The sequence below is a fragment of the Choristoneura fumiferana genome, chromosome 4 (assembly GCF_025370935.1).
Source record: "Choristoneura fumiferana chromosome 4, NRCan_CFum_1, whole genome shotgun sequence".
NCBI classification, from domain to species: Eukaryota; Metazoa; Arthropoda; class Insecta; order Lepidoptera; family Tortricidae; genus Choristoneura; species Choristoneura fumiferana.
In genome coordinates, this window is record NC_133475.1 from 2,785,893 (window position 1) to 2,800,382 (window position 14,490).

General features: G+C 35.6%; 1 protein-coding gene across 1 annotated transcript in view; it reads left to right on the top strand.

The window, feature by feature from the left end:
- The window catches only part of LOC141427152 (uncharacterized), a 10,406-nt gene extending 1,472 nt beyond the window's left edge, over positions 1–8,934 (top strand). The window contains exons 2-7 of the mRNA XM_074086385.1: positions 2,914–3,054; positions 3,364–3,478; positions 3,836–3,932; positions 5,540–5,624; positions 6,820–6,861; positions 8,316–8,934. Coding sequence (XP_073942486.1) covers positions 2,914–3,054; positions 3,364–3,478; positions 3,836–3,932; positions 5,540–5,624; positions 6,820–6,861; positions 8,316–8,443 — 608 coding nt within the window. The 3' untranslated portion in view covers positions 8,444–8,934. The remainder of the gene's footprint in view (positions 1–2,913; positions 3,055–3,363; positions 3,479–3,835; positions 3,933–5,539; positions 5,625–6,819; positions 6,862–8,315) is intronic.
- Positions 8,935–14,490: the final 5,556 nt, after the last annotated feature.

A 14,490-nucleotide genomic window follows, 5' to 3' on the forward strand; every position in this document is an offset into this window, starting at 1 on the left:
TGCCTAAACCGCTGAACGATTTTGATGAAATTGGTACAGCGATAGAATAGACCCTGGGAAGAACATAGGCTATTTTTTATCGCGAAAAGAAGCTTTCAGGGGTTGAAATAGGGATGAAAGTTTATATAGTGGAAGTTCGTAGCTATCGAAATAAACCATGAAACTTGGCATTTTAGCACTTAATAAGAAATAATTCTAATATTTGTTGAGCTATTTTAAAAAATCGACTGTGAGGATGAAATAGGGATGAAGTTGCAAAGGTCGTCAATTATTGAAGATAATCGATGAATCTTTATTAAATTGCCATTGGGCACGTGAAAAGAGATAAATAGATCTTTGTTAGCACGTTTTTTAAATTTCTTCCTGTGAGGGGGTGAAATAGGGGATGAAAGTTTATATGAAGATCGTCATTGTCGAAGATAAATCGATGCGTTCTTTATGAAACTGTTATTTGGGCACGTGATAAGAGATAAATAGCATATTTTGTTCGCGCATTTTTAAAAATTCTTCCTGTGAGGGTGAAATAGGGGATGAAACTTTATATGGAAGATCGTCATTGTCGAAGATAAATTCGATGGTTCTTTATGAAACTTGGCATTGGGCTACTTATAAAAAATAAATAGATATTTGTTTAAGCGTTTTTGAAAATGTTACCTGCGAGGGGATGTTAGCAGAGGGGATGGTGCAGTGTTAGCAGAGCCTTTTAAGCTCATAAGCAAAATGTACGCAATGTGGGGTCATTTTAGATGGCTTATTCACATAGACAGTCAGACATGAAAAATTATGATTTTCAGATTTTTCTTATTTATTGTGCTATATAAGAGCTACCTTTAAGCAAAATTCCAAGTTTCTAGGACAGCCGGAAGTACCTACCCTATAACTTTTTCTGTTGAGGCAATTTGTATGGAAACACCTTTTTAACGACTGTAGCTTTTGATTGCTTTGACTTAGAGGTGTGATTTTTTCACAGCTTTCGGTACTATTGACCTGAGTTTATGGTTTTAATTTCAACTCGATATATACCTTACTCCGCGCGTTTACGAGATAAAGGGTCTTGACAGACAGACGGACGGACGGACAGCAGAGTAATCCTACAATACATACATACATAAAAATCACGCCTGTATTCCCAAATGGGGTAGGCAGAGCACACGAAACGTTACCGCTTCGGAGCCACTTTTAGCAATTTTAGGTTTTAAGTTTGACAAAATCCTACAAGGGTTCCATTTTTTCCTTTTAAGGTACGGAACCCTAAAAAACATTTGATCTGGCGCTTTTCAAATTTCGACCTATTTACTTGAAAATATGGGATGAAAGTTCTTAAGGAATTCCAAAAAATTACTATGTATAAGTATATTTATCGGATATAATTGTAGCATATGCTTAGTAAAAATGCCTTGACTTACAATAAAGGACGAAAGGTGTCAATAGTTTCACTATGAAGAATTAGTCCTTTTGTGTTGGCAGGGTAGAATACACGTCGAATTGCTAAAATATGGCTACCCGCAAAATATTTATGTTTTACCAAAGGACATCGGATGGATGGATGTATGGAAGAACAAAACAAAATAGTTTATATTTGTAGCAATGTACTAAAATAGGTTATTTTTGGTAAACCGTAGAAGTTTCTATGTACTATTATTGGCAGAATAGGTATCCTATATAAATTAAATACTTCCCAAAATTACTATTTCAAGCGGACGAAGTCGCGGGCAGAAGCTAGTATAATTATATAAGCGTAAAATTAGACACATTGATTGTGGTCTGCCAAAACAGTAACAGATTATTTGTTTGAAATCTTTAGAACATATTTGAGATCTTTCAACGTACGTTAATTTCTTTCAACAAATCTATATCAGAATTCCTAATTTTGTATCCATACCTAGTGGTGTTTATTTATAGGCAGGCAGGCAACCCACTTACTCATCCGTCACCATATTTCACAAAAAACCGGTCAAGAGCGTGTCGGACACGCCCAAAATAGGGTTCCGTAGCCATTACGAAAAAATTAAATAATATTTTTCTAAGGATTTCGTATTTTATACGGAATCTTCCAAGTTTAGGTATATTTTATACCTTAGGCTGCTATTTACTCTTAAACTACTAATAATTCTCAAGCAAACTTAGCCGTTATAGTTTTCCTTGTAAGTTTGATATACTTACTACCATTGCGAATTTTTCAACCCACCGGTTTAGATTTTAGAGGGGGGGACGCCCTATTTTAATGAAAATTTGGACTTTAAAGTTGAATATTTCGCAAACAAATCACTGAATCGAAAAATCGTCTTAGATAACCCCTAAGACCTATTCAACGATACCCCACACTATAGAGTTGGATGAGAAAAAAAAAACACCCTCACTTTACGTCTATGGGAGGTACCCTAAAAAAAACTATCTTGTCGGCTTATATATATATCCGTGCAAAATTACAGCTATCTAGCATTGATAGTCCCTGAGCAAAGCCGCGGACAGACAGACAGACAGACAGACATGGCGAAACTATAAGGGTTCCGTTTTTGCCATTTTGGCTCCGGAACCCTAAAAAGTAGGCATAAGTAAGAAATGCTAGCCATATTAATTCAAGAACTAAACCTTCCTTAATGACAGTCACAATTGCTTATGGCTGATCTACTGCATTCTTCCACTAACTATTAGATTCTTTTATCTAGTTATCAATTTAATTTGTTAGAGAATGTTTTAAATTCAGCTTGATTGCCGTCAGCTCTCTGATAGCGGTCTATCAAGTTAAACACCATTTCTTCTCTTTCCTACATCATCATCATCCCAGCCCATAAACGTCCCACTGCTGGGCACAGGCCTCCTCTCGGATTGCTTGGGCGGTTCCAACGCGGGCCCAGTACGATTTCATTTCTACCTACTAAATACCATAACGTATTGTTTTCTCATCTCCAGCTGCTGGTATAAACGAAACGTGCATGTTCAACGAGCAATGCGAGGACGCGGTTATAAAGACAGAATGCAGGAACGAGCGGTGCGCTTGCCGCTACGAATTGGTGGCGGAAGTGACCGTCGACGGTGGCGTGGTGTGTCAACGTAAGTATTATGAAGAAAGTAAAGAAAATAATGACGTTATAAATAAAAGAGATACCTAATAAGTTGGTAGATATAGAAGAATGCGCCTAAGAATGCGAAATTATAAGAAAAAAGTTGAAAATGAATTGCTAAACGATTGCAAAGACGTGAATAGAACATGAAATTTTAGAAAGTTCCTAAATGTAAAAAAAAAAAAAACTGAAATAAATTTATGACACAAAAAATTACCAAAATTACTAAAGTTGAAATATTTAGTGATGGAAGATGTGCTTGTTTCAAGTATAAATATTTCATTATTTCTGTTCGAAGCGGAGAAACAGGTCGAGTTGTCGACAAAGACTTTGGACCCGGCGATGATTGGAGTGCTCGTCGGCATGGCTCTTATGTTTGTCATCATCTGCGTTGTTCTCCGGCTTTTCAGCAGGTAAAATAAAATTCATTTTACTGTACTAAAATTGCAAAGTAAAAATCATTTTAAAACTATTAATTTCCATTTTTTACTATGTCATTTTTCACTATTTTCATATGTCAGTGCTTTCGTTTATTCTTTGTTAGTAGTTTATAAAATTAATTAATTAATTAGTTAACACGTTCCCGGATATTTAATTCTAACCTCCATGCTTTTTTTATCTACGGGCCTTGTTTTTCTTAGACTTGCACATCCAAAACTTAAACAAGGTGATCGAGGGTGTAGGTAGGTAAAAAAAATCTAGAGTTCCTCAAGGCAGTATTATAAGCCATACATTTTAATTGACATAATTTTTTTTATTGTTATTTTCAGGGCTCGATGGAGGGAGAATAGGACTATCTTTAACACACCTAACCCGCGACTGATGAACGTATCTCTACTCCGAGACTCCAAGCTGTTGCATTCTCAGGTAAGCTAACGAGAATATAACAAAATATGTTGGGTACAGTCGAATCAGTTAAATAGTGACCCATACGTATATCATTCTCACAGTAAATGCCAAAAGGATTTTTCTGGTCAGTATACGGTGACAGTATAGTGATACATTGTTTACACTATTATATACTGATTGTTTTGTTAGTTGTTTTGGGTATATTTCATGAGTTTTTGATTAATCTATATGATAGATAATAATTTGACTGTATTTAAAATATGTGTCGGTTAGAATATAAGGAATTTATGAAAATGATGGAAGAAGGCTTTTTTTTGGCCTTACAAAGTGAGTGAAAGCTAATTTTCTTTTTATTAGTGTAGAATATAGAAAAAGTTAGGTGTAAATTGAGTTCTTTTTAAAATTGCGGTCTTAAAATATCGACGTCGAAAAGTTTAAAGTTTTAAATTGCCAGCTAAAATTCTGAAAAGCACTTTTAAAACTCGCCAAACTTCAGTTTTTGCTACCTTTGTAAAATGAGTAATTCACGAACACATTTTCTATTCAAATAAAACTTGAAAGATACCTTTTAAATGCCTTGAAATAATATCTTTTTTAAGGCATTTATCGGTTTTAAATTTAACATTGTTCAAAAAAGTAAACAATATTTGGACGAGCTAAAATAATAAAGTTCTGTAAATGTCTACCTCAAAATGAATCAATATTTTGCAGTGAGGGCTATCCTTAAACATGATGATTTTTAATCGGTGGATAAGAGTTGGAATCTATTAACGAACAGAAAACATTGAATGCAATAACTGAGGGCTAGCGCAATTCACTAATTTTACAGTTAAAAAATATTCTTTAAATATACATACTATAATTATAATAGGTAAAATATAGAAAAAAAGTTTTGATTACGGCGACTTCAATTTGATCGCCATTGTATTTCTTCTTCTACTTCTTAGTCGTTCACTCTTGACAGAGTGGTCGTGGTCATGCTTTGGTCGATCGATTCCTGTGCCACTGCTGCTGTCGCGACGCGTCGCCAAGTAGCCCGATGTCTGGCAGAGTGGGAGCAATCGTTTATATTAGAGTGCGTCACAGATTTGATGAGGTCTGTCCACCGTGTCGGAGAGCGTCCGCGAGATCTTTTGCCCTCGACTTTCCCCTGCACCACAAGCCGTTCCATGGAGTCCTCATTACGGGTGATGTGTCCAAAGAACTTGAGGATTCGTATTTGCACAGTTGACGATAATCTCTCTTTAATGTTAAGCTCTTTAAGGATCGAAACGTTGGTGCGGTGCGCAGTCCACGGGATTCTGAGCAGGCGTCTCCAACACCACATTTCCAGAGCGTCAATTTTGCGACGGTCCTGTTTCCTCAGCGTCCACGTCTCAGCTCCATAAAGAAAGATAGGAAAGACTAGGCCATTGTATTTATGACTGAATAAAAAACAGCAAGTATAAGAACAAAGAGCAATGAGAGCAAATTAAGTATTTTTTCTCTTTATCAAGGTACTCCTTATTCACTACATTCTCTCAATTTTACTAACCATTATATAACAGTAGCTCTCACTACAAATAAACTGTTTTTTATTTTCAACAGAACGTCAGCAATAATGCTACTTTTTTTTTTCTCCGCAGGATCGTCGCGGGTCGCGCGTAAGCGTACGCCCGCCATCAAGGCAAGCCAGCCAACAGGAGCTTAGACCCCATTCACCTAGTCCAGGTACTTAAGCCTATAGGTAATACTGTTTTATCCTTTATTATTGCCCTATAATTATTTAGAGCTGAAGCTACTGATGCAAAAGTTTTGACAAAAATTACAATTTCAAATAAAATGGCGCTTGAAAAATGCAAAATAATGTGTACTGCAGTGGCGCTCAGTTTTTTAACTTTAACCCGACTCGAAAACGTATCTTGACCGGATGAGAAACTTTTGTATCAATGTGATCATATCGCAAAAAAAATTATGATGGACAGTCATTCTTCAAGTAGGTACACATGGTACCTACCCAACAAAATTAAATGAAACAAAAATGTCTATTAAAATATTTAATAAGAGAAATGAAATCGATCCCTTTTTAAATGAAAATAATGTTTATTGCGATATGAATCTTAATTCCATACTAAATAACAAAAGTATCTTGAATTGTGGCACAAAACACTATTCATGAAATTAATTCCAAATGCGGAATGCTTGTTTCATGACTTTTTTTATTTCTTGGTATTTTATGTGACAGGTATCACTGAAGCCGTCACTGTTTAATCAAATAAAATAAAGACGGCATGATAAACATCAAATACAGTAAACCTACCTATTAAATAAACGAGTAAATCTCTGTACTGCTTACTATGTGTTGGTGTTCAATAAAGAGTTATTGTATTGTATTGTATTGTAAATGAGTGATTCAAAATGCTTTTTCCACTTTGGCTATTTGTTACATAATTCCAGTCACAACATATTTTTTTATATCTGCTACAAGCATTACTATGAAAATAATTAATAAACTTACTGTTTATAAAAATGAAGCAAAGCGACTTTTAGTGGTAAGTCGGCCTATGTATGCAACGATTTCTGCAAATATTTAAATCATACCTATCACACAATAACCGACATCATCCAAAAACAACATAATTATCAGTTAATCATACTTGAGATTCATATTTTATGCCATCTTTGTTTAAAAGCACCCACAAAACTGAAATCCATTATCCCAATTTAAAAACATTAAAAATAGACACATATTTTCATTAAATGTTAAGCGTAATGTGTCAATCTTGTTCACTTAATATTCCTTTCATTAAACGATCATTTCATAGCAATATTTGTTTTTGGATGATCCCTCGCTCATATAACTACACATAACCTCTTTCCTATCATAACAATGCTAACATTCATAATTTATTTCATCTACCAACAGCACGCCATCACCAAAGCCATCAGCTTCACCGAAAACTCTCAGGTTATTTTGAGTATATTACATTTTGCTTTATTTCCAACCAGAACCATCACCGTAGAAGTTGGCACCCTTTGACGCCTTGCATATTTCAAAAGACGGTCTTTTGGATAAAAGAGTGGTTGAGGTTAAAATGTACCTACGAGACGGTTGCTAAATTTAGCACAGTTGGTTCTGTCTAAGTTAATATTATGATAAAGGCACCATTTACTGTTACTGTGAGCTTACTACTTAATAGTAAAACAAAATATTTTTCTTTACTTAGCAAGATGCAATTGATCGACAACACCGCACCGATTACAATAATTAAATCATCACGGGGCTATTTATTTAGAATCGTCTCGTTCAAGCAGCGAGTTTTAAAATGACCAATGTTCTACAATGAGTCTAAAAGTTAAATTAGAAAAAGAAATCAAACTTGGACTTTTACATTAGTAAAACTGGTTATTTATGTACACCGCTTATGATTTAAAGTAATCTTTATTGAAATATCATGTATGAGACACAGGAAATGCGGAAAAACGTAAGCTTTAGAATACAGCCAGGCTTTTTTATGCGTGCTGATTAAAATTAGCATTTTTATGAAAACGCCATTGCTAATACGTAAGCATGATGCTAGCAAATAAAGCCTCGCTATAAAAATGCTTGCCGGGCCCTTTACTACGAAGTGCAAAATTCGGACTTCGTGTCTTGCCGTCCCGCTGACGCTTACTATATTTAAAACAAGAGTGAGTGGGACGGTACGATACGAACCTCGATTTTCGAATTTCATAGTAGCCCTTCTGGCCAAGCTTAGTATTAATGTATAATATCGCCTACCTCATCACATTAAAACAACACAAACTTTAACCTAATATTTATAATGAGAATAATGAGGGTATTGTTACCAGAAAAAAAATATTTAATATTTTACAACTGAATATCATAAACCTCCTAAAATAATTTACAGAGATGCATGATAAGACAATTCTCGTAGTACCTACTCGTACATCGTAGGATGACAATGTAAAGTAATCTTCTGATCAAACAATGTACTCGTATGCTAACTTCTTCACTTCGGAATGACAAGGATATAACTATTAGTAATAGAATTTCGATTACTATCTCGAACTGTCTATTTACAAAACCTTGTTTTGATTAACTTCTGTTCAATAGCATCATTATGTAGGTAAATTAAAGAGAACCACAGCATGTTAGTTATTTTGAAAACATGCGTTGAGTTGGGCTCAAAGCATGCCTTGGCTGACTGCAATAGATATTGGTCCAGATCTTGAACTCCTATTACTTGGATCATACTATTTTCTGAATAATACTACGAATATAAGACAGCTTAAATATTTGAAATATATCTACACACTTTTACTTTGCAGTATTTATTGGATCCAATTTGTGGGGATGTTGGAATTATGAGACCAAACGCAAGGCTAATGTTTGATAATGTTCGTGAAATTTATTTTCAGGGTCCCGTCGTGGATCGAGAGCGAGCAGTGGGCACTCAGCGACCTCCCTGAGGTCCGCCACTCTAAGGTCCCCAACCACACCCGGACCAACATCAGTGACCGTCGAAATAAGACCTCCAGTTGCATAAAACGGTTATAAAGTTAACCAACCTGAAGTACCTAATAAAGTGAAAAGTAAAACTAAGTTAGACAAAACGGTATCTAATGATAACAAAATGGAATGTAACGTATTTCTTAATTGAGATGCTTTTAATGTATTTTTTAATACAGCGAATTCTATAGCACATGCTAAAAATGTAATGTAAAAATTCAGTCCAAATGTTTACAATATTTGTGATAATATATACCGATCGTTTAACATTAAAATTAGGCTTACACTCATCAAACTAAAGACTACTATTAGCAATAATAAACTAATCGTGCACTTCAATTATATCTATGTGACAGCCACTTAAAAAGTGCCTCTAAATCAAAAAGCATAAAGATTCGTCTCTCATAAAGAATAAAGTTATAAATTAAGCTTAATTATAAAAAGCAGATTTATATGTAATCAGTTCACTAAAAACTAGATAAAAACATAAACACGTTCAAGTAATCCATTTTGATTGCAAGCTCCAGTTAAGTCTATAGCACAATCTTAAAATATTACTAGTTAGTTTAGTTTTAAATTTTAGCTTTTTTAGCATTAGAGCGATCGCTTTTTGCCAATATTTGTAGGGTCATAGTCAAACTAGTCTATTACTAAAACATAACCAAGTTCTATCGATAATTTAAATTTATATCTTCATTTGAATTTCTCTTAAGTGAATGCTAGATTTTGTGATTCTATGCCTTAGGTTTATAGCTTACTACTGTAATAAATAAGATACCGTAGGCGATGTAGAAGTAAATATTTATTTACGGGACCATCTCCTGGAATAGGAATGTTCTGACTTTCGAAATAGGGTGGATTTTAGCGTAGAGATGGAAGCTTCTGATCGCTTTCTACATCTGTAAGTACTGTAAGATTAAATCTAGTTTGAATACTATTAATTTTATTTCAAAGATGAATGTCGCTTTCCTTTGATCGAGAGAGAAAGAGAGTTGTGAATCGAAATAAAGGTAATCTCGGTAATTTATCTCCTTGTATCTTAATGAATAGTATGTGTAAATCGGGGAAATTTACACATTTTTTGTAAATTATATGCACTTTGAAGCTTCGACCAATTATAGGTAAATGCGAACGCACAAACGTCTCTGTTAATGTACTTGGCGTTCCATCATCTCGTTTTATTCACCACAAACGTGTGTTTCAATTCAAAGCAACCGTAAAATCATCTTAATCATAATAATATGGAATCTATCTCAATTAAGGGGAAAAGTTGATATAGAATTCCATATAATTGTAATTCCTTCATGTTTTGGTAACGCTAATAAATTATTGAGTAAGCTATCTAATAAAATGTGCTCACACCATGAAAGTAATATTTCGAACACTGTTCTAGATATATACCTACTGAAATTATGCTGTAATTTAAATATATAAACTTTTATTAAAACCTATGATGCTGGATTTTATTTTCGATTTTTGTGTTCTGTTTCGACATTCTAAGGCACCCAATTTTTATTTCTTGTCATTCTCGGTCATAAAAAATTTTCAAAATTCTCTACGAAACGAATAAAATCTAAAGTTTAGTAAGAGCGTGCTTACTTGATGTCGGTATTTTTATTTATCCTTTTACCTAAACAATGTAGGTTGATACACTTATTCAAGATTAATATAATAAAGCAGTGATGGGTACACAGTTGATGTCAAAGATATTTTTACACTTTCAATAAAAGTTTAGGCTCAAAGTGACAGTGACAAGGTAAACTTTTCCCTATAGCTCTAACATCAGAGCTCAGGTACCATTTTTCGTCAAAGTACACCCGAAGATGATTCTAACAAGCTAAGTTACGTTCTGTCTTAGAATTTCAGTATCTAGCTTTTGGCTCCATCATCAAATCAGCTTGATCTTAGGTAAAAATAAACAAATTGCCAAGTTTTGTGTCAATTCCACAATAAGAAGTAAGCGAAATCAAATTCAAATATTTCATTACAGACGGGATATACATAGTTAGAGGTTCGCTAATAATAAGTGTTAATAAAGTAAGACGACACTTTTATCCCGACTCTAAAAATTATAGTTTCTTTTGGCATCGATTTGAAGTGTATCTGCCATGTTTTCCAAGACCTCGAATTTTTACCAGGCAGATTACGAGCACCACTTAGTGTCGAGAAAAAATTCCATGCAAAAAGTCTAGATTTACTGAGTTACTATGCTGTATGGAATCAAATTCATTTCGTGACGGAAGCCGAAGTTATATTGAGTTTAGCGACATCTGTTGATGTTTTACAGTAGTAAAACAAGGACGAAACAAGTGAAAATGAAGAGCACAGTGTTTTCATTTTAGTTCTACGGAATTATCCTAGATGGCGGGTATTAAGAAATAATAAAAACAATAGCTATAATTTGTGGTTCAATTGAGTACTTACATAATTGTTAGCCCTCAAAAACCCCCACGTAGATTATTTAAAGCAAACGCTGAAGTTGAATCTACCCAATACCCTTGTGATGTGAAGCTTATTATCTAAATTCAAAACGCCTTTGATGCACTAGACAACTTAAATATTCATCAATGTGTGGAAATAGTTCTCAACCTTAAAAAAAAACCCTGAAAAGAGTTGCTCATTCAAAATAACTCACCTGCCGAAACACGAGACGAGACGCCTTGTGTAGAAGAGTTGCTCTTGTGAAGGTAAAGTAGCATCAAAAATATTCAACAGTAACATGTTATAGCCGACAAAAACGGCGACGTTTCATCATTCAGTTTGCAGAACAAATACGAGCTTCCATTACTTGCTCCCTTGCCCAACGTTACATGCAAAAATCACGGACAAGAAAAGACGGCCTGAAGTCAACAGCAAATAGTTTCGGGCCTCGATCCACATAATGTAGTACAACGTACATACTAGGTCAGTAGTGATGTGCCATTCTGAGTATTTGTATCGTCATTTACATAAATAAGATGCAATGATAAACGAGTTATCTACTTCTTTGTGTGTACATTGAAAGACCTCACGAGAGGGTTGACTGTTAGACTTTATAGAGATGCTTAAAGGTACGCTTCTAGCTATGGAAAGAGCTAGGTTTGAAGATTCTAAGTGTTTTAGAAAAAACACCAAGTCTACTTAACTTTTTTTACTTAGCTTGAGTTGCATTAAATTACTGTAACAAAAACCGATGACAAATCAGCCATCAAATTTCTGGAAGCCATAATTTACTTAGCATACGAATTAACTTAGTAAAACGCCCGCGTATGTTTCGACCTCCAAAAATTTACTTAACCGGAGATTTGACAGCACCTCACACTGATAAGCTTTTATTAATGCACGTACGATGCACGTACGCCATATTCGCGGTCTTTATATCCTCGACACTCATCTTCAGCTACTTTGATATTGACATTCTTGTTACATTCTTATTTATAGCCCAAATGCCTGGCACTGATTTTGAATAATGTTGAATATTTTTGTTTTGTGAAGAGTGCCCAGCAGTGGGACACTATATAGGCTATTAAAAAAAAAAAAAAAAAAAAAAAATTTTTGTTTTAGAGTTCTGCTTGTTTTTTGATTTTTTGTCAATTCGTCAGTCTTATTAAGGATACGTATGAGAAAAGACGTGTTACGTGAGAGTAGACTGGCAGACCCTTAAGGCAAAGTTTAAGCCCTTAAGGCTTAACCATTATAGTCTCGATCACTTCAGAATCATCTAGTATTCATACTCATACTCAAAAACCGCAAGCCATCACTAGCGCGTAGTGCAAGCAAACAACACTGCGCAAACAAGCCGCGAGCTGCGGGAAAGAAGCTTAAGAATAAACAGCGAACTAGGACGACCTGCTGAGGTCGGCTGAGGTTGGCTGAGGTCGTGGGGTTTTGAGCAAGTGTACACTATTGTACGGTAGCAACAAAAACGTTGTCAATGTTGGGAACTGGATGAAGATCTGTTTGCACAAGTCCTATTTTTAACCCTCGACGCAAAAAGAGGGGTCTTATAAGTTTGACCGCTACGTGTGTCTGTGTCTGTGTGTATATCTGTCTGTCTGTCTATGGCATCGTAGCTCTTAAACGGGTGGACTGATTTGAATGCTGTTTTTTTTAATTGAAAGCAGGTTTTCTATCGATGGTCCTTAGACATGTTTTTATCAAAATCGGTTTAGCCGTTTTTGAGATATTGAACTTTGAAGTGACGGAGTCGGGAGTTTCCCAACTTTTGTTGGTTAGATTAAGTAATTATTTCTAGTCCAATTATTATCGAACAAGTTAAGGATACCGACCGGCTGATAAATTGATAAACATCGCCGGTGGGCCAATCAACTTTTTTACCCACACTAATCTGTCCGCGACATTTTTCAAACAGTTGCAGATTTTTGTAAGTAAACATGTTTTTTCTGTAATTTAATAGATGGTGTACATGAATACATCCATCCTACGTAAGTTCAACCTATTAAACCGTGAGATATCTTGATGGAAGTACAATTTTTTGGTAACGCCAGAGACAAGTTTGGTAACGCAGGAGACGCCCAAAATGTCGTTTAATACCTCTATAGTTGATTGGCTTTGGTACCAGTTGCATGCGAGCAGCGCAGAGGGCCTAATCCGATGTTCGAAAATCGAAGTTCGTATTGTACCGTCCCTCTCGCTCTCGTATTAAATAGTTAAAGTGTCAGAGGGACCAAACGATTTTCGAATTTCGTAGTAGCTCTGCAGGAACGATCGCTTGGCGAGAACGGAACTCTTTAGCGGAGAATTTTGTCTAGCAGTGGACGTTATTCGGCTGATAGCATGATGATTGAAGATGAAATTTTGTTGTCATTTGTATTTCCTTGAAGAAACTATGGTGGCCTAGTGGTTTGACCTATCGCCTCTCAAGCAGAGGGTCGTGGGTTCGAACCCCGGCTCGCACCTCTGAGTTTTTCGAAATTCATGTGCGGAATTACATTTGAAATTTACCACGAGCTTTGCGGTGAAGGAAAACATCGTGAGGAAACCTGCACAAACCTGCGAAGCGATTCAATGGTGCGTGCGAAGTTCTCAATCCGCACTGGGCCCGCGTGGGAACTATGGCCCAAGCCCTCTTGTTCTGAGAGAAGGCCTGTGCCCAACAGTGGGACGTGTATAGGCTGGGATGTATTTCCGTTTTTGTACAATAAAGAGTATTAAACAAACAAAGTTCAAAAAATCCTCAAAGCTTGATTTCATATTTTTATGTAAAAAAAAATATTATTTTTGTGCTTTGTAATCTGTCTGTCACTGTGAAAGGCTGTACTTTGTAAATTTTACAAAGAACTCGGTTAGCTATATTGAGATTTTGTAGTGTATAATTATTAGGTATATTCTTGCTCTTGACTGCACGGAATCGACAATGCGTGATTCCGACTTGCACTTGAACCGGTTTGTTAATGACGACCGGATGGCCAAGTGTTTAGAGAACCTGACTACGAAGCTTGAGGTCTCGGGTTCGATTCCCGGCCGGGGCAGATATTTGTATGAATAATACAAATGTTTGTTCTCGGGTCTTGGATGTTTTTATTTATATAAGTATGTTTTTCCGTTGGCTATTATCTATAGTACAATCTTTGCTTATTTTGGGACTAAGTCAATTGGTCTCAAGTGTCCCATGACTTTTATTATTTATTTATAAAATGTACGTTATAATAGTTTGACCAAAAAACGCAAAAAATCCTGTACCATCAAGGGTAATAAATTCACAGAGCATTAATAGGACATTGTTAACATCTACTTTTGCGCCCCGGAGGCTTAGCTTCAAATTGGAACGGGCACATAGTTTGCCCTGCTTAACTCTAGCCATTCATCGTGTAGACAGTCGTGGTTTACAAGACAAGTATATACTATCATAGCGTTTTCGCCACAAGTATAAGTGAATAAATAAAATAAATAATCAAGGCATGCTTTACACAAGTTGACGTCGTCTGAAAATAAGCAAAGCTTGTGTTATGTATAAGTAATTGAAGTATTATGCAATTGCTTCTTCTCTCTTCTTCTTCTTCAGCGCGTTTTCGCCCACCGTTGGGCATACGCCTCTCCAACCTTTCTCCACCCAGATCGACTATCCGTCTCTCTCTTCCAGAC